Source organism: Electrona antarctica (assembly GCF_951216825.1).
Source record: "Electrona antarctica genome assembly, chromosome: 11".
Taxonomy (NCBI): Eukaryota; Metazoa; Chordata; class Actinopteri; order Myctophiformes; family Myctophidae; genus Electrona; species Electrona antarctica.
This window is the reverse complement of record NC_136792.1, coordinates 22,534,824-22,561,083: the sequence shown is the minus strand read 5'-3', so window position 1 is coordinate 22,561,083 and position 26,260 is coordinate 22,534,824. Positions and strand designations below refer to the sequence as shown.

The following is a 26,260-nucleotide window of genomic DNA, read 5'->3' as shown; positions in this document are numbered from 1 at the left end:
GTGAACGCTGTTTTTCATACGTGAACGCACGTGAACGCGTGCAATGATAGTCAACGGCAGCGCGTTCATGTGTTTGGGCCCAATCCATCCCAGAATGCACTCTGTTCCTACGAATCCTACCCGGAAGGAGGAGTGAAATCGCCTCATGCGCTTTTGAGCAACGTAATGCAAGTGGATGAGAGGAGAAATCCGGTGCCATCTCTATTCATATATACTCTAAGAGGCTGACGGACAAATCGGTAAGATCCAATCAGGGTGTGCACAAATCTCAGCACGTTAGCTCAGGCTATGTCTAGTCGTAACGACGGGGCAGTAGTCTGCTGGCCGGCCCTCCCACTAGCCAATTTTTGCGACTATAGGTCGCAGATTATTATGAAAACCCACAAAACCTGTCGGTCACCTGCTCCATATATGGCCGTCAGTCTGTCGTGAGACGCTGCATATACACTGTATGGCCGTCTCCATATATGAAGATCACGACACTGACCTTATCAACCCTGGATAGCCATACATGGAGAAGACTGGATCATCACCTAGATCTGCATATTATGGAGCCGGCCAGCAATTCTACATCTGACCTCAGACCTCAAACCCTTATAGATCTCCATATGGAGCTGACCTGTTCTGACATTCCATATGTTGATCCTTTCCCACCCGTCCTTCCTCTTGATGTCTCCCTTTTGACTGATACCTGTCTATTCAAACTCTAGACGGGTCTGCCCCAAAGCTGGCCTTACTAAATGGCCCTTTAGGGCGAGGTCGCCTCTCACCCTCAAGGCGTCTTACTGGTAATATATAGGATTAATACCAAACCATTAACCACTGAAGCCCGAATTTATACTTCGGCTATTCAAAAATAGTGTTTTGCTCCTCACGGCCCATCATAGCAGGCAGTCAGCCACACAATACCAACCAGCTTCTATCATTGAATAATTCCTGCCTAGGAGAAATATTTAGTGCCGACATAATCCCCTGCCCTCTAACGTCCTCTATATATATTATAACAGCAGTATAGGCTCACATGCAGTGGCAGAATGTCATTACCAACCGAGTTGAGATATTGGAGATGACACATTGTTTATAAATCACAATGTTTTCTTAGAGCTTTAGTATAAACACAAATTAATCAAAGCAAAGCTGGAATAAAGCTGTATCAGTTCACGTTATTGTTTCATTTGGATTATTTCAGTGCACACACGCATGATCACAGACATACAATACACACACGTACACAATAAGTTGACAGAGCAGCAGTTGGGTTCACTGTATGATAAGATCACAGGGAAAAAAGGATCTTACTCAACCCTACAGGAATGTTCAGCTGAGCCTATACGCATTACGCAATGATCTGGTGTGTTTACAGCTAATCATCACTGTTGGTTGGAATTGGAATTTGGAAACTCTGACTTGTAGGTCCAAAGCCATTACTTTTCAAGAAATTAAAAAAAATAAACTGGGTTCCAATGGAACCATTGAAGTTATTATTTGCGTGGTCACAAGCTCTTGTAAATACTTTTCATTGGTTAAATATTTATAGAACCCATACCCAGACTTAACCACTTTATTTCAACTGTTACTATTTTGAGCATGACGTTTCTATTGGTGGTGGTGCGGGGTGGGGTGGGGGGGGGGGGGATCTAAATCTTAAAAAGAAATAGTGAAAATAGCCTTTTCACATTTTTGACACTGACATGCAACAAAGTATAACATATTGGATCAATTTATGGAAAATATAAAAATACATGTAGATACAATTAAGCTTTCAGCTGACAATAACAATAGTTTGATAAGTTCACGCACGGGGGAAAATGATCTACTCAACACAGCAGGAATGTCAGCTGAGCCTGCCCTATACGCAATGGTGTGTTTACTTCATATTAATAGCCTGTGACTGGACTGGCTATCAATCCGTCTCTGTCATTGGGAGGTGACAGGTCTGCAGACCTAGCTACAGACACACGACTTTAGTTTGTTTATTTATCTGGCTTTTGTATAAACCCCGTGCCTCTTTTTGCAAACTGTTAATAGAAAATTAAAATAAAGTATTCAATCAATCAATCAATCAATCAATCAATCAATCAATCAATCAATCAATATGGCAAACAAATTTGCTTTTTTTTGCCATAGAATACAAAATAATACAATAAAATACAAGAATCAAGTAGCCATACATATAAAGGCAGACAATTCTTCTTTCCTTAACAACACTGCATTCTCTGCACTTGTCACCTGTATTCTCGTCTGTCTGTCTGTCTGTCTGTCTGTCTGTCTGTCTGTCTGTCTGTCTGTCTGTCTGTCTGTCTGTCTGTCTGTCTGTCTGTCTGTCTGTCTGTCTGTCTGTCTGTCTGTCTGTCTGTCTGTCTGTCTGTCTGTCTGTCTGTCTGTCTGTCTGTCTGTCTGTCTGTCTCTTTCTCTCTCTCTCTCTCTCTCTCCAGCTCCATGGCCCATATGCTCTATGTATCTGTACTGTTGAGAGCAGTAACATTCTCTACTGAGCCACGCAGGTGAGTCATTGACAAGAATATCCAGAGAGAAGAGAGTGAAGGGATGGATGGAGGAGGTAGAGAAGGGAAGAGAGAGCACGAGAGAGTGTGTGTGTGTGTGTGTGCGTGCGTGCGTGCGTGCGTGCGTGAGAGAGAGAGAGGGGGGGGGGGGGGGTGAAGAGAGGGGGGCGGCGGCAGTAAGCAGGGGAATCCAGCCCTCATGCCAGATGAGAAACCAGATAGCAGCACTGATCTCAGTGGTGTCAATCAAAACAGCAACAGCATTCCTATCACCTCCTCTTCCCTCATTGTCTCCACCAGGCCGAAGGCATGGGGAGAGAGTATGTTTTGCACATCGTCCGTCCGTCTGTGTGTCCGTGTGTCCGTCCGTCCTTCCGTCTGTGAACAGCTAATCTCCGGCACCGTTAACCCGGTCGATGCCAAATTTTGCACACACACTCCCTGGATGCCAACTATGAACCTCTGCCCCAAAATTTCCAGAACGGCCTGTTATAGCGCCACCAGGAGGCCGCTTTGTGCAAAACAAAAACAAACAGTTTTTGGACAGTACACCTACAGATTTTGTCCAAACATCACGCAAATTGGTACACAGTCTCTTTCAGATTTCTCAGACTCCATCCTGATTGGCTAAGATTGGCTTCCAAAGTTCGCAGGAGTGCTCCGTTTCAAACAAATCATCCGTTTCAACTGCAAATCATGAACACATCGTGTGATTTCCGTGAAATTGTGCACGCACATTCCCAGTAGGGCCGAGGAAGAAATGCTACATGAACATTTTCAACTCAGCCTCATGGTGGCGCCGAAAAGTGTTTTTACCTCTAACTGCACAGATCTGTGGATAACTTTGTATGCCAACTCCCTAGGCCAAGGAAAAACCTTTGCCTGGAATTTTTCACATCTGCTCTTTATAGCGCCACCAGGAGGCCGACATATGTAAAACACATTTTCTAATATTACTCCTTCAGATTTTATCCAACTTTCACGCAAATTGGTACACATGCTCTTCATAGTCATGTGATCAAGATGGGTTTGTTTGATTTATCATAATCCACCCTCATTGGCTACGATTGGCTTCTAAACTTTTCAGGAGTAGCCCGCTTTGTACCCGTTTTGTACAAATCGCCACAACTACTCAACGCAGCGTCCGATTGTGGTGAAACTGTGCATGTATATTCCCACTAGGCTTTGAAAGAAATGCCACTTGTCACACACACGTTTATATTGCTCCTAAACATTTTGCCAAACATCACACACACACACACACTCCTATCCTCCTGGTGGAGACCTGTGCCCAGAAGGGCACTTTTTCTAGTTGTCCTTCTTTTTTCTCTGTTTATTTTCTTACTTGAATCAGCAAACATGTATAAACTGTTTGACAGTTTTGTCAGCTCTATTAATTTGTTTTAATATTTGGTAACCAATAGGATAGGGTTTTGGTTTACCAATAGGGTAGGCAGTTATAAGCTTTTAGCTTCAGCCTACACCTTTTTGGGCCACTCAAGTGTCCGTATAATGTATTATGTATTGTTATACATGTGAAAGGTCCGAAATAAACTAAACTAAAAAAAATCATGTCTCTTTTTCACCTTCTCTCTGCATGTGTCTCTGTAACGTCATTGATTTTCTGTTGTTGTTTAGGCCTGCTGTTACTGTGGCAGCTGATGCTGCTCTGAGTTTGCGTGTGAGAGAAAGATGAGCTTCCAAACTCTGACACTTAGAAAAATAATCACCTGCACAGAATTTCTTGACAGAAAGTAGCTCATACCATGTCTACGGTGGATTTTTATGAAACAAACGCTTTGCAAATTGAAAGGATAATTCAAGCTTGCCCCTACAGCTGCAATGTTGGTGAGTTTAATGTCGTTTAATACAAGCAGATGGGAAATTCGATTTGGAACAATGGGCTGTCAATGGAGGGTACTGCAACTCTACATTCATCCCATTATAAACAAAATCTAGTGTTGCAAATTGCGGCTAGGAGTGAGATGACATTTCACACTTTTTTTTTTAATGAGAGATTTTGCTAAAGCACATCACAAAATTAAGTTTCTCTCATTCAGGCATTCAGCCCTGCTGTTTTATCCACTACTCTCTCCAATAGCAATTTTTTGTACCGTTTCTTTCCACCAACTTTATCTGATATGAAGCTAATTAACTGAAGTAACTGAAGCTAATTATCTGAAACACACAAGGGTATCATAGCACTATGACTACTACTATTGACTAGTATAGCACAGCATGCGCAGAAACACGTCTAATTTTAGACGTTTTCGGAAAGGGGGATGATGTGATTACAAATTTACTTCTCAGAACTTTTCCTCAGAACTTCTGCATTGATGTTCTGACTCGTGCTCATGTTTCAGAGTTTCTGTTATTTCAGAGTTTGTAAGCGGACCCACATTCACTTTCAAGTTTCCACCCGTCTGACACTTATTTTTACCCTTATTTTTATAATAAATCAATCAATTTAAGATTTTAAAGAAAGAATATAATATATCAATGTTATCATTCAAGTCCAATTATTTGACATCATCGATGGGGAATTCAAGCTAATAGAAACTGCAGACTTGCTATTCCTGAAAAGTTGCTAAATGGAAGCCATATCGTTCTCACGATAATACAAATATTTAGAAATCTGCCTAACGATGTCACTGTTGGACGGGTTCTAAACCGCCCACAGCCCTCCTATGACACAGATCGAGTAGAAAGAAATTGTGGTATTGTATCATGAACATTAGTGAGGACCTATGAAGATAGTGATGGATAATTTTGAGTTATTAGATCTGTAGATCTGTTATTTTTGGTGGATGGTAGTTTCCATGTTCTCAATAACTATGTATTTTTCATGCCCTGTATCCCACTGAGTTTACATATCATTTCTGCCCCAGCGTAAAACAGATAGTATTAAATCTCATTCTTCCCCCCAGCTGGCGGGAAGATAAAGTATTGTTTTCTCCTGTTTGCCAAATCACCCAGCGTATCTGTTGGAAAACATGTTATTCGGCCTTGGTACGGTGCCAGAGCAGACAAATTGTCTCCTACTAACTAACTACTAGTAGTCAGTAACCAGTTATAAACTACATCTACCCTTAAAAGAACTACGATTCCCTTTGATCACACTTTCTGGATTCCCGGAAGTGTGATTTGCCACGTCAGTTGTACTGTCCCAAGTGAACCTCCCGGCAATAGGTGTCGCCATTATTCACTTTTGGTTACCCTCTGAACTCCAAATGCATTACTTCCCCATGTGAAAAGGATGTTATGACTTATGTAGTATAAAATGTTGTCACTGATGATGTGTCAGTGAGAGATCGTTTTAACGCTGTACGGACCTGCCATTTCTCTCCCGATGTGATTGGTAATATATATCAAATGGAAAATCCCCATAGCTCTGGTGTGGACTTCTTTCTTCCGTGTCTGGTGTCAAACTCATTCTAAGGTATTCTGGTATACTCTGATACTTCTTCTCTGCCTAATCCTCTCATTTTGGTATTGTAGTTTTCCTCTAAAGTATTTATCCTTAAAAGGTATTAATATAGAATTACAGTTTAACATTATAACAGTAAAGATAAAGTTAATATTCACTTGGTTAAAAGGTTTACAGTCCTTAATTCTGACTTCTTGAGTATTTGTACTCTATTACATTCTTACAAATTCTCCTCAACGGGACTCCTCCAGAGTCCAGATGATTGATTGGTCTTCGATCCTTCCCTTATCTTAAATTTATGCATCAGATAGGTTGAAAAGTGGTGAAGTGGTCCTCTAATAATGGCATGCTCAAAATCTGGATGCCAGGGTTAAAGTAGTTAATGCTCTGTGGTTATCTCAGAGCGCAGGTATTGTTCTTGTTCTTATAGTAGCTATTTGCAGAGTTAAGTTCAGAACCATTATGATAGAGATTAATTAATGACTGAGACCCATTCTGTTTTCTCTAATTCTAAAGGCAAGGATAATGATGTCAGTGATCAGTCTGCTAGCCCTCAGGGGTTGTTCTGTTCCTATTCAACACCAGTGGATTGACCTATATACAGTACACTGCTAAATTCTTTGTTATTATTGAGTCTCGACACTTAACCGCTTAAATCTGATTCATGCCTTGAGTCATCATACAACAGTGCTGCACAGCAGAAATAGCCGATCTACAAGCTCAGAACTGGTCGCGATGTGACCCATTCAGAGCTTATACAGTATGTTCATTCCCTGTATCATGGGGAATTCATTTTTTTGCCTATAATGACATGCCCAAAAAGTGGATGCAGGGTTGAAGGTGGTCATAACAGGTGAATATTCTGCAGCAATATGCATATTCAGCAAGAATAGAAGTTCTGTGATTTTAGCTATATGATGTACAGTAGTAGCTTACAACTAGAGATGTCCCGATACTGAATCGGTATCGGGAAAAGTATCGGATTGGCCCTTATTTGTCATATCGGGTCATATCGGTATCGGCGAATATGCCAGTCTAACCACATATCCGACACAGGGGTAAGGTGTTGACACTATGGCAGGTGAATAAAATGTTGGGACATGTGGAGTTTGCTTTGGAGTTGCCCAAACTGCAAGTGCACATTTGAGTGAGGAGTCTGCTACAGTATAAACACAACACGAGATATATAGCTAGATAGCTATAAACACAACATGAGATCACGACACTGGTATCGGTATTCGGTATCGGTATCAGCTAACACAGAAATTGAGAAATCGGGATTGGATCGGAAGCGAAAAAAGTGTCGGGACATCCCTACTTACAACAATTAGTTTTTATTTTTTATTTAACCAGTAAAAACACGTTGAGACAGAGTCTCTTTTTCAAGTCGAGGACCCCCTCTAAAATTGAGATGATGCATCTCAAGGGGCTATCCTTGAAATAAATAACATTTCAATAATAAAAGTGGGAATTGGCCAACAGGCAGAAATAAAATTACACTTCAAAGCTACATTGTACATGTCAATTACAGAACATCCAATAATACAATCCATGATACCCCTTAAAGTACCTATAATATATAATACAAAAATCTCCAAAGTGATACACTTTAAGTAAACAGGGCGCAACATTGTGCACAGAGAAAATACACAAGTACAACATTAACAGAAATAATAAATATGGAGGCCTATATACCAAGGCTACTACACATCCGCATATGTGCAGATGTTGGACTGTATATCTGAGATGATCCCCTTGAAACTCCTCAAAGAAGCCTTCGAGGCCAATTTTAGTCTGGACTGCAGGTTGTTCCATGACCAGGGGCCTTTTTTGTCAGGTGAAACCTGACAAAACTCAATGGGAGTCTGACCCCATGCCGCCTAAGCCAATGGGAGTCTGACCCCATACTCTGAAACGCCACCTAAGCCAAACGCGTAGTAGCGACCTAGTCATGATTGGCTGCCTCCTAAGCTATGACACGCGCACCGCGGAAGTCTAATGTTATGAGCTGGAGAGCAGGAAAAAAGGAAACAAGGGGGACAGATGCACAACGGAAACAGCGCTTGTTTCACCTGACAAATGTGACTACAGTATGTCATAATTTCTTGTTTTTAAATTATTAGTGTATTCGTTTAGGTGGTTAAGTGAGACTGTGTATGTTTCCCTCAGCCAGAATGCCATTTCTCTTTCTCTTTCTCGTATAAACATAAAACCTTCAATGGGTAAACGCAGTTTTTTAAAAGTGCACAAATTCGATTTTCAATTCCACTTCGAAAATTGGACTTGAAAGTCAGTAGAATGCAACAAATCTGCCCCTTCTTTTGCCATACTCTCTAAGTCGTCTTCACACGAGCCCTATATCGTTGCTTCCAGTCTCCATACATATTATGGCCAGTTCATTGGTCTTTAATTTAAAGTGCATGATGAGGAAAATGTGGCCTTCTAAAAGAACAATACAGTATCTCCATCAGAGACAATTAGCATAAAAGATCAAAGTTGCCTGACAAAAGCCATAGTTTAGGAAGAGAGACAAAAGTCTATTTTTAACTGCATTGTAACCCAAAAATAAAAAGGGATTTTCCACGGCTATATTCTGCCCCAGATTTAAGGCGGAAACACCAGAGATCTGAAAGGACAGCGGCAGCAGTTGCTGGTGATTAGGAGGACCGCCAGATATCGCCTGGCACATCACAAAATTAAGTTTCTCTCATTCAGGCATTCAGCCCTGCTGTTTTATCCACTACTCTCTCCAATAGCAATTTTTTGTACCGTTTCTTTCCACCAACTTTATCTGATATGAAGCTAATTAACTGAAGTAACTGAAGCTAATTATCTGAAACACACAAGGGTATCATAGCACTATGACTACTACTATTGACTAGTATAGCACAGCATGCGCAGAAACACGTCTAATTTTAGACGTTTTCAGAAAGGGGGATGATGTGATTACAAATTAACTTCTCAGAACTTTTCCTCAGAACTTCTGCATTGATGTTCTGACTCGTGCTCATGTTTCAGAGTTTCTGTTATTTCAGAGTTTGTAAGCGGACCCACATTCACTTTCAAGTTTCCACCCGTCTGACACTTATTTTTACCCTTATTTTTATAATAAATCAATCAATTTAAGATTTTAAAGAAAAAATATAATATATCAATGTTATCATTCAAGTCCAATTATTTGACATCATCGATGGGGAATTCAAGCTAATAGAAACTGCAGACTTGCTATTCCTGAAAAGTTGCTAAATGGAAGCCATATCGTTCTCACGATAATACAAATATTTAGAAATCTGCCTAACGATGTCACTGTTGGACGGGTTCTAAACCGCCCACAGCCCTCCTATGACACAGATCGAGTAGAAAGAAATTGTGGTATTGTATCATGAACATTAGTGAGGACCTATGAAGATAGGTTGAAAAGTGGTGAAGTGGTCCTCTAATAATGGCATGCTCAAAATCTGGATGCCAGGGTTAAAGTAGTTAATGCTCTGTGGTTATCTCAGAGCGCAGGTATTGTTCTTGTTCTTATAGTAGCTATTTGCAGAGTTAAGTTCAGAACCATTATGATAGAGATTAATTAATGACTGAGACCCATTCTGTTTTCTCTAATTCTAAAGGCAAGGATAATGATGTCAGTGATCAGTCTGCTAGCCCTCAGGGGTTGTTCTGTTCCTATTCAACACCAGTGGATTGACCTATATACAGTACACTGCTAAATTCTTTGTTATTATTGAGTCTCGACACTTAACCGCTTAAATCTGATTCATGCCTTGAGTCATCATACAACAGTGCTGCACAGCAAAAATAGCCGATCTACAAGCTCAGAACTGGTCGCGATGTGACCCATTTAGAGCTTATATTATGTTCATTCCCTGTATCATGGGGAATTCATTTTTGCCCAAAAAACGGATGCAGGGTTAAAGGTGGTCATAACATGTGAATATTCTGCAGCAATATGCATATTCAGCAAGAATAGAAGTTCTGTGATTTTAGCTATATGATGTACAGTAGCTTAAAACTAGAGATGTCCCGATACTGTATCGGTATCGGGAAAAGTATCGGATTGGCACTTATTTGTCATATCGGGTCATATCGGTATCGGCGAATATGCCAGTCTAACCACAGATCCGACACAGGGGTAAGGGGTTGACACTATGGCAGGTGAATAAAATGTTGGGACATATGGAGTTTGCTTTGGAGTTGCCCAAACGGCAAGTGCACATTTGAGTGAGGAGTCTGCTATAAACACAACATGAGATATATAGCTAGATAGCTATAAACACAACATGAGATCACAACACTGGTATCGGTATTCGGTATCGGTATCAGCTAACACAGAAATTGAGGTATCGGGATCGGATCGGAAGCGAAAAAAGTGTCGGGACATCCCTACTTACAACAATTAGTTTTTATTTTTTATTTAACCAGTAAAAACACGTTGAGACAGAGTCTCTTTTTCAAGTCGAGGACCCCCTCTAAAATTGAGATGATGCATCTCAAGGGGCTATCCTTGAAATAAATAACATTTCAATAATAAAAGTGGGAATTGGCCAACAGGCAGAAATAAAATTACACTTCAAAGCTACATTGTACATGTCAATTACAGAACATCCAATAATACAATCCATGATACCCCTTAAAGTACCTATAATATATAATACAAAAATCTCCAAAGTGATACACTTTAAGTAAACAGGGCGCAACATTGTGCACAGAGAAAATACACAAGTACAACATTAACAGAAATAATAAATATGGAGGCCTATATACCAAGGCTACTACACATCCGCATATGTGCAGATGTTGGACTGTATATCTGAGATGATCCCCTTGAAACTCCTCAAAGAAGCCTTCGAGGCCAATTTTAGTCTGGACTGCAGGTTGTTCCATGACCAGGGGCCTTTTTTGTCAGGTGAAACCTGACAAAACTCAATGGGAGTCTGACCCCATGCCGCCTAAGCCAATGGGAGTCTGACCCCATACTCTGAAACGCCACCTAAGCCAAACGCGTAGTAGCGACCTAGTCATGATTGGCTGCCTCCTAAGCTATGACACGCGCACCGCGGAAGTCTAATGTTATGAGCTGGAGAGCAGGAAAAAAGGAAACAAGGGGGACAGATGCACAACGGAAACAGCGCTTGTTTCACCTGACAAATGTGACTACAGTATGTCATAATTTCTTGTTTTTAAATTATTAGTGTATTCGTTTAGGTGGTTAAGTGAGACTGTGTATGTTTCCCTCAGCCAGAATGCCATTTCTCTTTCTCTTTCTCGTATAAACATAAAACCTTCAATGGGTAAACGAAAATTGGACTTGAAAGTAAACAAAAAAAAATAGTCAGTAGAATGCAACAAATCTGCCCCTTCTTTTGCCATACTCTCTAAGTCGTCTTCACACGAGCCCTATATCGTTGCTTCCAGTCTCCATACATATTATGGCCAGTTCATTGGTCTTTCATTTAAAGTGCATGATGAGGAAAATGTGGCCTTCTAAAAGAACAATACAGTATCTCCATCAGAGACAATTAGCATAAAAGATCAAAGTTGCCTGACAAAAGCCATAGTTTAGGAAGAGAGACAAAAGTCTATTTTTAACTGCATTGTAACCCAAAAATAAAAAGGGATTTTCCACGGCTATATTCTGCCCCAGATTTAAGGCGGAAACACCAGAGATCTGAAAGGACAGCGGCAGCAGTTGCTGGTGATTAGGAGGACCGCCAGATATCGCCTGGCGATTGGCGTCCATGCTGCTCAGTGGGGGAGGGAGGGGGTCGCTGGCAGTGAGTACAGTATGTGTGTCTCTGTACACAGTAAAATCCTCAGTATTCTTTATTCATCCTGTTTTGTTTTTTGTGGTTTACAATATAATTTTTAAGATCTATATGTTTTTCTTATTTATTTAACATAGGCTCAACATACATAGCCCCCCCCCCCCCCCCCATGTATGACCATCAGCTGTCTTAAAGTAAAAAGTAACAACAAATCCTCAAGTACTAGACGAATAACAGTCTTCAAAATGTATTCTGACCCCTCCACGAGAAGGTCTATAGTTGTCCTGACTCCTTATCCATCATTTATGGATAATTAGTGTGGACTTAGACTTTGTTTATAGTACTCTGAGAGTGCACAAATGACCTGTTAAGGTCCATTAAGGTTATATGTGCACTCGCACAGTTACAAATGGATTAAAGAACATTGAGGACTTTTGCTGTGTGTCTGTGCTGAATGTGTGTGTGCGTGCATGTGCATGTAGCCAGAGTGCACCTATACAGTATGCAAGCATGTGCTCAAGCCTGCAGGTCTTGCCGGTAGCAGAGCATACATTTGGCTTGATTGGGGAGTGTTTTCTGGGTCAGTATAGCGCCAGCGGGAGCTGTGCTGGAAGCACTCTAGATGAACAAAGTTCACGTTCTCACTGTAGAGCATCAGAGATCTGATAGCCTACCACCAGCTCACTGACCCAGTTCCATGTTAAACATGTCAATGAAAGCAATTAGATATGATGCTGCGTGTGTGCGTGTGTGCGTGTGTGTGTGTGTGTGTGTGTGTGTGCGCGTGTGTGTGTGTGTGTGTGTGTGTGTGTGTGTGTGTGTGTGTGTGTGAGAGTGTGTGCACGACAGAGAAAGAGAGACAGAGGAAAACATTAATTCATTTCCAAATTGATTTGCACAATGTAAATTTTACGTGTGCAGTTACAGGTGCACGCACACACATACACAAACACACACACACACACACACACACACACACTCCGCACGCACGCACGCACGCACGCACGCACACACATACACTATAATGTTGTAATTTTGATGCAATTCTCACATTCATTCACAGTTTCCTCTGAATGTGTGTGAAAGGGTGAGAAAGACTAGAAAGGCTTATGAAATGCAATAGCCTACTGCCTCCTACTATCTATCAATCTGTCATTGAAGCAGCGCTGGTCTCCACAGTGTGTATATTTATGGGCCAGAGAGCATGTGAGCTGTAAAGCTACTGTCGCTATGCTGTCACCAGAGCAGCTCTTAAATAACCGTTCAGAAGCTGATCGCTGTGAGCTAGGGAGTGATCCTCCTGAAGCAGCAGCAGAAGGTAGAACACCATTTGATAACATTTAGCCTTTCAGAGCCAAAACTAAAGAATATTTTGTTGTGGTTGGATAAGATTTTGTCCACAATTCCATGCTGTATTGATGTTGGTTGATCAAAAATAACAATTATTCTACAGTCTCTAGTTGTGTAGACTTCTTGTAAATTAAGTAATGCACAAGTTTAACAATAATTTAACTTAATTGAGCATAAAATTAAACCAAATCCAATCCATTTGGTTTCATTTTACACTCTCAAGCGTTAAAAAACTATCAGGGTCCATTTGGTTACCAACTCTTCATCATTAATAAAGATGAACTGCAGGGGACCACCTGGAACCTCCTCAAGGAGGTTTTTCAATCAGCGGACCACTGATTGAAAACCACTGAGCTAGAACCCAGTTTGCCTCCGTCCTCCTGGACCTCCTCATTCAAAACGTCCCAGTCAGCAAGATCTGAGTGATGGTTTTTACATCAGTGGTCCTCAGCCTTCTTCTGGATCAGGTCCCATTTGAAAATGTTCAAAGTATCGGCAGCCCAGCATTCCACCCATCTGACCACTTAAAGTCTCAGTTATAGATGGTGCCGTGATTTTTGTACTTTTTCTGTTTTGTATGGAGTTAACATTACTCTAATAGACCCCCAGGTGTTATATGGAGTTAACATTACTCTAATAGACCCCCAGGTGTGGTTATAAGATTCAAATGTCTTCCCTGTTGGTTTCTTCCTGAAAGCTGAAAGCCATCGAGTTAAAAGGCCCAATCGAAATAAAACCATTTTAGTGACATCATAACCCTAACCACTCCCCTATCCCCTCCCCCATTATCATACAACAACAGCTGTGGGTGAGGCTTAAGTTCAGGTGATGGTGCTAAGGTGAAAACCAGGTATACGTGGACACTATTTTTAAATAAATATTTCTCCTAATCATATAGTACCTGATGATCATGTTCTTCTATGCATCAGAATGAGCTACTGGGGGGCGACCAGATTGTTACGGCCTGTGTACATGGGGGTCACCGGGGTCATGCCTGGGGACACCCTGTCCCCAATGCCATGTGGTAGGTATACCTCATCGGCATTGTGTCTCCAGCTTGGCTATCAACAATCCTTTCTGTGAACAGTAATAAAACATATAAATAAAATAGGATCCGCACACTGGCAAAAAAAGAAGAAGAAAAGAAGCTCCACTGTTTATTGCTCATTTTGATCGCACAAGGATATTCATCAGGAACTTAACAGTAGTAATACATACACAATAAAAGTCTCTGTTCATTCAATTTGTAACTCTCAGTGTATTTGGAAACTCAGACACTCAAATTATCTGAGGATTTTAATTTATAGAAGAACCCTACTGTATGAGCAGATCCAGTGGGTCTTTGGTGTAAAGCCCCTTGCTCAAGGGTACCATGACGTAATGGGTGGTATTGGTGTCACAAAGATCTGCAATGTTACTCCAGGGTCAAAGGTCATAGTTCATGTCACTGTTACAGCTTATGTGTCCATCCTGTCCAAGGTGTCTTTGAACAAGGAACTATGTGTCCATCCTGTCCAAGGTGTCTTTGAACAAGGAACTATGTGTCCATCCTGTCCAAGGTGTCTTTGAACAAGGAACTATGTGTCCATCCTGTCCAAGGTGTCGTTGAACAAGGAACTATGTGTCCATCCTGTCCAAGGTGTCTTTGAACAAGGAACTAGAGCTCCCTGCTGTTATTTTGAAATACATTTTCTGTGTGAACATGCAAATACTTATTTATAAATATTGCAAATTACTTACTGATCACATGGTAGAGCATTTTTAAGTTCGGGTTCAAGATTTTAAACTCCTGAAGAAGACATTGTGGAAGAAGTATGGGCTACTTGGATTTTGTTTATTAAATTGCGTAAGTAAAAATAGCAATACCACAATGTAGAAAGTACAAAAGTATTGGCATAAAAAAATGCTAATATTATGTAGAATGGTCTAAATGGCGTAATATTATTTGATTGTAATTGTCTCCACCAGGCCGAAGGCATGGGGAGAGAGTATGTTTTGCACTCCGTCCGTCCGTCCGTGTGTCCGTGTGTCCGTCCGTCCGTCCGTGTGTCCGTCCGTCCGTCTGTGATCAGCTAATCTCCGGCACCGTTAACCCGGTCGATGCCAAATTTTGCACACACACTCCCTGGATGCCAACGATAAACCTCTGCCCCAAAATTTCCAGAACGGCCTGTTATAGCGCCACCAGGAGGCCGCTTTGTGCAAAACAAGTTTTTGGACAGTACACCTACAGATTTTGTCCAAACATCACGCAAATTGGTACACAGTCTCTCTAGAGCCATTCAACGAAACGGGTCTTTCAGATTTCTCAGACTCCATCCTGATTGGCTAAGATTGGCTTCCAAAGCAAGCAGGAGTGCTCAGTTTCAAACAAAATGCTGCAAATCATGAACACATCGTGTGATTTCCATGAAATTGTGCACGCACATTCCCACTAGGCCGAGGAAGAAATGCCACATGAACATTTTCAACTCAGCCTCATGGTGGCGCTATAACTGGCAGAAAAGTGTTTTTACCTCTAACTGCACGGATCTGTGGATAACTTTGTATGCCAACTCCCTAGAGGCCAAGGAAAAACCTTTGCCTGGAATTTTTCACATCTGCTCTTTATAGCGCCACCAGGAGGCCGACATATGTAAAACACATTTTCTAATATTACAGCTTCAGATTTTATCCAAATTTCACGCAAATCGGTACACATGCTCTCCATAGTCATGTGATCAAGACGGGTTTGTTTGATTTCTCATAATCCACCCTCATTGGCTACAATTGGCTTCTAAACTTTTCAGGAGTAGCTCGCTTTGTACCCGTTTTGTACAAATCGCCACAACTACTCAACGCAGCGTCCGATTGTGGTGAAACTGTGCATGCATATTCCCACTAGGCTTTGGAAGAAATGCCACTTGACAGTTTTCAAATCAGCCTCATGGTGGCGCTACAACAGGCCAAGCCACGTCACACACACGCACGCATGTACACACGCGCACACACACGTTTATATTGCTCCTAAACATTTTGCCAAACATCACACTCACACTCCTATCCTCCTGGTGGAGACCTGTGCCCAGAAGGGCACTTTTTCTAATTAGTAATGCATTCACGTTCTCCCTTTTGAGCTTCTTCGGTAGTGGGTACTGTATTTATGAACGTTGCATGTCTGTGCTATTATTGTCTTGTATTTATTGTTACTGGCAGAGCTGTGTTACTTATTTCGCCTCTTCTTTTGTCCATGCAGTTCACACTTGTAAAAGAGTCTCAATGTGGTTTCTACTGGTTAAATAAAATAAAATCTAAACTAGAAAACCTGCTTTAATTAAAACTAAACTGAAATGTACAAAATGCAAATATATATATAAGTAACCTTGCTTGACACTTAAAGCACTTAGGTTGAAGGTATAGAGTTAACGGTCATTAGCAATGGTAACTCATGTTGCTCCACCACATTTCTAATTAACTCAATTGCTCATGAATATGAATAAGGGTACAGTGAAAACATTAGCTCTTGAGTTACAAAATTAGGTCACAATTTTTTCTTGGCAGGAACTTTTGACAATAATGAAGAGAGGGCAAGGACAGACCTCTACATGTGACGAACCTCCCAGTAAAAATAGCTTGTAACTAATCAACTCACAGCTCAGCTGGAGACTCAAAACAATTATGCAACTGTCAATTAATTTTCTGAGCAGGGTGAACAAATTTGGATTATGAAAACACCCTGTGGTAGTGTGATTTAAGAACTACTTATCGGTATTATATTGGGAAATGGGCCCGGGACACCTGCCCTTGACAGTTTTGTCTCCACAGTGTGGACTCTATGCATTGTTGGTTGTTAATCAACTTTGTCTATCCGCTCCTTTGTCTTTTCAAATTAGGGAGTGACAAACTCAGAAGGGAGCAAAGAAAAGAGGAGTAGAGAGGAGTAGAGAGAAGAGAAGGGGAGAGGAGAGGAACGGTAGGGCAGGCTTGAATTAAGTCATTGGAATGGGGAGACACTATTGGATTATATTAGAAAAGAGAAAGAAAGATGAGACGCCGAACACGAAACGCTGAAGTGTTGAAGAGTTTCACACTGGTTATGAGACAGGAGAATGGGGGAGGGTGCAGGCAAGGTCACTTGCTCTTTGTTACAGTAATCCTTTTAATGAATCTTCCACCACATAATGGAAGATTGGAAGTTCATTGCTTTGTGTTCCCCATACCTAAAGCAACATTGTTTTTTAATACCTGTGTATATCAACTAGAAGCTTGCACGCCTGAGGCGTGCCCACGTCTAACGCCACGTGTCTATGTGGCACTGCGATCTGAGTGAGCAAAGCGGGGTTGAAAACAACGTATCACGGCCACAAAGCACAGGCGTCAACCGTGAATGGCACTTCCGCATACTCCACATACGTCATGGTCTGGCCAACCGAACCGCACACAAAGCATGTGCACACACAAAGCATGTGCACTCTTCTCAATTGTATATAGAGATAATTTGCTCTTACAGGCCATTCTTTTAAGTTCATTGAAGGACATTTACTGTCAATTATTCAGGTTGGTCGACTTTGTTGTGTGACTCTCTCTTTCTCAGTCTCCCTGATAATATATATTATTTAGTCCAATTTAGTTAATCTCTCTTCTCTCTCTCTCTCTCTCTCTCTCTCTCTCTCTCTCCCGCTCTGTTTCTCTCACTCTCACTCTTGCCCCATGTTTTGTCACCATGGCATTGGGAGGCTGTCAACAGGGTCTAATGCAGGGAGACAGATGTTTGCTGTCCCCATTAACGCCAGATCAGATGACACGACCGCAAGCCGCAGGAAATTGTGAACAGGGACACCTAAGACAAATGAAATGACAGGACTGGAAAGGAAACTCACTGATCGACCAGCCTCCAAATAATCTGATCCACATTCTACGTTGGTGCGCACACCCATGTGGGCATGCCACACAGTGAAAAACAACCACACGTGTGCACAGGGAGGGAGGCCCGCGTGCCAAGACAATAACACACATGCACAGCACTGCACATTGCACACTAGGGGCAGTATTATGCGTGTCTTAAGTACCAGGTCGAGGCATGGTCAATGCCATTTGGCTATTCTGAGTGGCCAAATGGCAAATGGCATTGATCACGCCTCCAGGTCTTAAGTTAAGTAATAAGACCTGGTACTTAAGACACGCATAATACTGCCCCATGTCTTCATCTCAGTGTTAAAGGCAATTACCACTTGGATAATGTGGGTACGCATAAAAGCCTTTATTGGCACTGAGCCAACACACACAAAGACACATTAATAATGTATAAGTACAAATCCATGGTTGCTCATATTAAATACCACTTAAGGTTTAGTGTGTGTGTGTGTGTGTGTGTGTGTGTGTGTGTGTGTGTGTGTGTGTGTGTGTGTGTGTGTGTGTGTGTGTGTGTGTGTGTGCGCGTGCGTGTGTGCCTGCGTGCGAGATGCATGTTGCCTGTTTCAATGCATGCATGTGGGAATGTGTTTGTGTACATCCTAAGATATCTCTCTCCAATGAGAGACCATGTTTAAGACTCTCTTCTTGAGCTGACCAAATGCCTCCAGAGTCCAGCTCCTTTGAACCACACACACACACACACACACACACACACACACACACACACACACACACACACACACACACACACACACACACACACACACACACACACACACACACACACACGCACACACACACACACACTGCAGCAGGGCCTGTGACTAACCTGTAGGGCATGCCCGTCTTGTTTGCCACACACTCGTCTTTGCCCAGTCCCCACATCTTCAGGTACCAGTTGGTCTCCATCTCTCTGACCAGGATCGCCTTGTTCCTGAGCGCCATCTCATGCTTGTTGGGAGTGACATCCTGAGATTTTCTGCGTTGGAATCTCCCACTGTCAGATGAGTGTTTCCGGCGCACACCAGGCGGATGACCACCAGGCCCACCAGGCATCACAGGCAGCACCATGATGGCAGATGTTCCCCCTGCCTCCCCTCAAGGCCAACGCTCAGAGGTCACCAATACAGGATAGGGTCTCCTTTTCAGGGGGTGTGTGAGGGATCACCCCAACCTCAGAGTGAGGAGCATGCCTCTGGCATCCTGGTGAGGCCTGTTTTTGTCTCTTCTCAGTCAATGATCCCTGTGTGTGTGTGTGTGTGTGTGTGTGTGTGTGTGTGTGTGTGTGTGTGTGTGTGTGTGTGTGTGTGTGTGTGTGTGTGTCTCTCTCCCTCTCAAAGGTCTATCCTTATGAAGCTTCTGTTTCTTGTCCCCCTCGTTCTCCTTGATGTGAGCTTTGTCTGTCTGTCTGTCTGTCTGTCTGTCTGTCTGTCTGTCTGTCTGTCTGTCTGTCTGTCTGTCTGTCTGTCTGTCTGTCTGTCTGTCTGTCTGTCTGTCTGTCTGTCTGTCCGTCCGTCCACACTGCTCCCAGGTCTCTTATAGCCTCCTGTAGTCTGAAACAGGATCTTGCTTGTCTCGTCACAGCCTGGCCCTCGGAGGAGGGAACCACACATGCCAGGGTGTACACTGTAGCCGATGACAACACACGCACACACAAGTGTAGAAAACACAAACACGTTCCCATTTGCATGCTCAGAAAAGCTCACCAAACATCTCCCTGCACCCAAACATACACTACAAAGTGCACATTGCACGTAAACATGACCATTTACAGGTGTAAACACACACACACACACACGCACGCACGCACGCACGCACGCACACACGCACACACGCACACACACACACACACACGCACACACGCACACACGCACACACGCACACACACACACACACACACACACACACACACACACACACACACACACACACACACACACACACGAGAGATAGATGCATGAATAGAGGAGAGAACACAGTATCATGTCAGTAACATGGTCAGTATCATGCGAGTATCATGGTCAGTATCATGTCAGTATGGTCAGTATCATGCGAGTATCATGGTCAGTATCATGTCAGTATGGTCAGTATCATGCGAGTATCATGGTCAGTATCATGTCAGTATGGTCAGTATCATGGTCAGTATCATGTCAGTATGGTCAGTATCATGCGAGTATCATGGTCAGTATCATGTCAGTATGGTCAGTATCATGTCAGTATGGTCAGTATCATGCGAGTATCATGGTCAGTATCGCATTGACACAAACGCAAACGTGTGTGTTAATTATACAATCCAGGTCTTTTCTGTTTGTGTGTTCCTCTGCTCTTTAAGTTTTTAAACTTTACAGAACTTAGTTTGCCTAAAAACTTGAGGGGAGTTTAATTTCCTTCCTGGCAAACATCCTTGCTCTAGTGTGTTCCACATCACCAAGTTGATTTGCTGCCTGAGTGCACCGCAACGACAAGGGAGGTGAGAGAGCTGCAAACACCATGCAGTGTCAGGCTAAAGGAAGAACAAGCCAAGTAGCCAACTGAATGAAAGACAGTGGAAGGATTTAGAGTCAATTTGTTCCTAGTGCAGAGTGGAAGCGCATGCTGATGAGATGCTAGTTTGTGTCACATACCGAGAGAGCAGCCTTCTCATTCAGCACAGGCAGAGAGGACAAGGATACACTTTACTGTGTTGCACAAAGGAGTCCCGTACTTTTGCCCCAATCCAATTTTAATGCATGTAAATACCATAACAATCTCGAGTAACGTGCATTACAACCGTACACACACGCGCACGCACAGACAGACAGAGACGTGGTGCATTTATAGTAGGATTAGTCCTGGACAGACAAACACACACTCACGCACACACGAGTGATTATGAATCCCACCACAGCTCTAGGATATAGACCCGTCTGATTGGCTTAGTTTTATGAGGTTAAGGTTAGGTTTAAGCATAGTTGCAAACTACACTTCTTACACATGCTCAGTTGCTCCTCTAGGCCGCACACAGAAGCCTGTGAACATAGACATTTTGTGCATAGATGTGCCACGCAATGGTAGGCCTCAGGCCTAGCCTCGGTCCCAGGCTTACTTATCTGCGAAAATAAATGCCTGGTCACATTGTAAGGCAGAGAAGCTATCGGCGGATGTATCCTCCGGAACATCCGTCAGATGTATTTCCCCCGGATACAATATTTTCCCGACCAATCACAACACTTGTTTCATTCGCGGAGAATGTAAACTGATTTGTAAAGCATCAACGTCTTTCAGAATGGTAGACCTGAGGCCTACCATACCAGGCCTCAAGCCTGAGGCCTGAGGCCTATACCAGGCCTGAGGCCTACCATTGCGTGGCACATCTATGCACGAAATGTCTATGTTCACAGGCTTCTGTGTGCGGCCTAGAGGAACAACTGAGCATGTGCAGAACCACTTCTTACACCATGGTGTAAGAAGTGTTGTTTGGGAAACCCAGCCAAGGTCAAATGTCAATCAAAGCAACTACTGGCAGCAAGGTTTTGCCTAGAGCTGCGGTGGGACCCAAAATAATACCACACCCACACATGCACGCGCGCGTGCACACACACACACACACACACACACACACACACACACACACACACACACACACACACACACACACACACACACACACACACACACACACACACAGACAGACGGGTCACCTCTGAGGAGCCATACAAACTTAAAAAGAGGGGGTCTAATAATGGAGTGGCTCCCATGATATAGAACTCTAACTTTGTGTGGCCCGTATCTAATCCTCCATTTAACAGGTCTTTATGGTCAAGCCCTTGGTCTCCATGGACCCTTTATGTGTAAGCAAACACCCAGAGAGAGAGGGGGGGAGGGAGAGAGAGAGAGAGAGAGAGAGAGAGAGAAAGAAAGAAAGAGAGAGAGAGAGAGAGAGAGAGAGAGAGAGAGAGAGAGAGAAAGAAAGAAAGAAAGAAAGAAAGAAAGAGAGAGAGAGAGAGAGAGAGAGAGAGAGAGAGAGAGAGAGAGAGAGAGAGAGAGAGAGAGAGAGGTGGTGGTGTAAAGTGCTGATTGATGCAGTGTCAGCCCTGAATTATTCATCCAGGTAATGAGACGGTGTCCAGTCTCCGGACAGCCCTGAGGGCCCTCCGGCCCTGGAGGTCAGAGATGACCCAACCTGGGTTCCTTCCATCAAGTTTGTGTTTCTCCCTGAAGGTCGTCCCTCGAGGAGGCTGGACGGTACAGATAGGGCTTCCTGGGCTTGTCATGTGACTTGGTCTCCATAGAGGAACTCTATAGCGTGGACTCAGTGACCACACGACACACAAGCATGTACACTGACTATAGACAGTATAAACACTCTAGACATATCCATGCCAAATGGCTCTCTGAGCCAGGGTTCAAGACAGGCCAAGCAGGGGCAGAGACTGGTAAACCTGAGACAGCAATGAGAGAAACTAAGACATCAGCCAGACGGATAAACTGATAGATTGACTCTACTTACTAAAAGCCACACAGAACAGGCAGCTGAAATAAAATAAGTGCAAAGTGGACTGTGTCCCAGGACTAAGAGGCTATATTTTAACCCAGACGTGTGTGTGTGTGTGTGTGTGTGTGTGTGTGTGTGTGTGTGTGTGCATGCATGACTAGGATAAGAATGAAGCTGTCGCAGGGTGGTGGCTCATCCTCACCTATACCACATGTGTGCGTGGGGGTGCGCACATACACACACATGAAGGCACGGACACACGAAGGCACGCACGCACGCACGCACACACACACACACACACACACACACACACACACACACACACACACACACACACACACACACACACACACACACACACACACACACACACACACACACACACACACACACACACACACACACACACACACACACACACACACAATTGGAGTATCACAGCAGCTATATATCACTAACAAACCATAATAATCCCTACACAGCATTTTAGTCATCCACCTCTGCACTCTCTCATTTTTCATGTGGTTTCTGTGCACACAGGCAGACATAGGCCCTGTACTGTACATGCTGGACGTACAGTAATAAGGCCATCAATTACACCTGTATTTAAACTGGTGGTATTTCACTATTTCACTTTATTCCTCGACTAAATTGGGGAGAAAAAGGGGTAAAAAAAGAAGAAGAAGAAAAAGGATGTGTCATCAATGCAAAAAGGAAAATAAAAGCGGTTATACAGTATACTAACGCAGGGTTGCATGAACACGTCATGCACATGAGTGCGTAAAGCGGAAGAGACATCGCTGTTGGATCTGGTATTACGTAACATCTGAAACCTATATTGTATGCTTCGTCAACCTTTACATCCCTAACTTGGTCAGCTTTGTTAAATGTTTTTTGTGGCTTTTGCCTTTTATTTTATATTTTTTATAGAGGGACAGACAGTAGGCTGACAGGAAATGGGGAGAGAGATGGGGGGGCGACTGAGTAAAGGCCGTCGGGATCGGGAGTCGAACCCGCGGCACACTGCCAGACTGGATTACCAGCCAAGGTGCCTGGAACGCTGAGCCACGACCCAGGCTTGGTCAGCTCTTCTGCTCGATAGATGGGATACATTACCTACAATATACATGATACATTGATGCCACATTATAAGAGTTCTCCTAACCAATCACATAATGACACATAATAATGGAGGGGGAGTCTCATGTTTTTAACCCGAGTTCGGTTTGAGGAAATGCTAATTCTCAGAAGACTTTACTGTGACATTACTGACCAACTGACGTTTGACAATGATGTACAGTAAGCTCTAACATGAGAATTTAATTACTTATATAATTTTGAGGGGTGCTAGCCCCTCCTATGTCCAGCTTTTAGTGTGCGTGTAAACTTTGTCCTAAGTCCTAACACAAACAATAAATGCCATTTACAATGAATGGAAAGTTTTGAGTGTTTGTGTAAACACAAACATTGCGTAAATACAAGGTGAAGACGCAAATTCTCATTGGCCGGAATGAGATGATGTATTATGATGTATGATGATAAGAGCGCCCCTCACTTCACACGGGTGTGACCCCTGCTATAATTTTTGCTCGGCTTTTCATTTTCTGTCCAGCTCTCATTACCTGTGTAGTGTGTAGCCATACTATTGAAATGGCTTAATTCAACCAAGCATTAGTTCCCATACTTTGTCTCAAAGACAGCTCCCATCTGAAAACGCCCAATGTATAAAATAATGATAAAGGGGTTAAATCCCTGGGGAGAACCAATGTTCTAAAGACTGTTTGTGCAGACAGCATTTTGAGATAGCTGTGTGGAGTTGTTTGATGGGCCGGTGGACCGAGTTCCACAGAGAAACCAGCCATTCGGACCTGTTGTGAAGTAGTACGAGGAATGGAGTTCTATGACATGAGTGGTATGCTTGACCTTTCATTTAAAACGAGATGCATGCTTGCATGCGGCAGTGGCTCAGGGGTAGCCAGTTCGAACCCGGGCTCCCCCAGAGTTAGTGTCGAAGTGTCCTTGAGCAAGACACTGAACCCCTAATTGCTCCTGATGTGCTGGTTGGTGCCTTACATGGTTTCCGCCGCCATCAGTGTGTCAATGGGTGAATGACTGTAATGCACAATCTATGTAAAGCGCCTTGGATAAAGGTGCTATATAAATGCACCATTTACATGTTTTCACACATACTAAACAACTAAAGTAAAGACATATCTGTTTAAAGGCATCCTGTTCACAATGTCCTATACACTAATGTCTTTGAACAAGGAGCGAAGAGGAACTTCTAACACATGCACGTACACACACTGCTATATCTGGAAGGGGGGACATTCCACTGGCATAGGGGTCATTCCCAACTTCTAACCCTGACTTACTCTAGCCTTACGTCCTATATCAAAAAGAAGCTTTTTCTATGGTGTTAATCCTTAACCTTATGAGGGCCTGTGCGTGTGACCGTGCGTGCGAGTGTATATGTCTGTCTGTCTGCATTTATGCATGCCTGTCATAGGCCACATTTGGAGACTTGAAACCAGTTGACTGGGTCAGCATGTCAAATTGGGGACAAAACTGGTATCCCCAATTACATTTGTACTTACATTTCAAAGGGTGGGCGTAAGGGTATATGGATTATGGAATGAATGTCAGTTTAATACAATTAAAAAAAGGTGTGTGCACGCATGCGAGATAACCACCATCAAAAACAAACCATATCCTAGGAATCGTAGCATGGTTTTATTTTAATAGTTTAAGCTTATACACTATAATGCACGCACACGCACGCACGCACGCACGCATGCACGCACGCGCGCACGCACGCACGCACGCACACACGCACGCACGCACACACACGCACACACACGCACACACACACGCACACACACACACATGCACAGTGCACACACACCCAGACAGTGGCGTGCACAGACATTTAGAGGGGCAGGTGCTCAAGTTAAAAAAGGGCACCTTGTGCAGCGCGTGGAACCGGCCGGTTGCCTTAATCCATTTTGGGCGGGAACCCCTTTTGGTGTTAGCATTATGTTATGCTTTAGCTATTGAAAAATAGCAGATCTACAAGCTCATAGCGCGCCACCGAGTGGCGCGCTACGAGCTTGTAGGTCTGCTATTTTTTTTTTTTTTAAGTTTTTTTTATTTTTTTTTTTCAAAAGGGCACATTGCCAAAAGGGCAGGGGGTGCTCTAGCACCCCCTAGTGTCTATCTGTGCACGCCACTGCACCCAGACCAGAACATTATTTTGTCTACATTTAGCAGCATTGATCCTAGTGGTTCCTGGTGACCTGATATCTTGTCAGCTGGCAGTAAATTATATAGCGCATTCCACCACACCTTTGATTGGTGCCCCAGTTGACAGCCTTACAGATTGTTTGAAAGCCATGCACACAGCAACTTATATATCGCTGCTGTCAGGTGGGAACCTTGTATGTCCTTTTTAATGATCATGTATTAAAAAATACATTTTTAAATAGTGAAAATAGCAGATACAAGCACACAACCACAGCTTGTGGATTGCCATTTTCACTACTATTGTGTGACACTATATCATTGACACTATGATGAAGTATGTCATTAATTTACGAAAATAAAACCTAAACATGTTGAAATATGGAGATACGGCAAGGTTTATGCCTGACAGCAACAAATGATATGCATGCACAACAACAACACAGTGGCATGTTGTTGTGCATGCATATCGTTTCCACCTGGAAGCAACGATGTGGGTTAATCGATTCATCCACATCGTTGCTGTCAGGTGGAAACCTATGTGCAAAACTACTACCTTTGAGTAAATATAAGTAAAAGTAAAACTAATGTTGCAATGTTA

At 42.9% G+C, this 26,260-nt stretch overlaps 1 protein-coding gene across 1 annotated transcript in view; it reads right to left on the bottom strand.

Moving 5' to 3' along the window:
* The window catches only part of kcnab1a (potassium voltage-gated channel subfamily A regulatory beta subunit 1a), a 159,616-nt gene extending 140,716 nt beyond the window's left edge, over positions 1 to 18,900 (bottom strand). The window contains exon 1 of the mRNA XM_079515126.1: positions 18,775 to 18,900. Coding sequence (XP_079371252.1) covers positions 18,775 to 18,890 — 116 coding nt within the window. The 5' untranslated portion in view covers positions 18,891 to 18,900. The remainder of the gene's footprint in view (positions 1 to 18,774) is intronic.
* Positions 18,901 to 26,260: the final 7,360 nt, after the last annotated feature.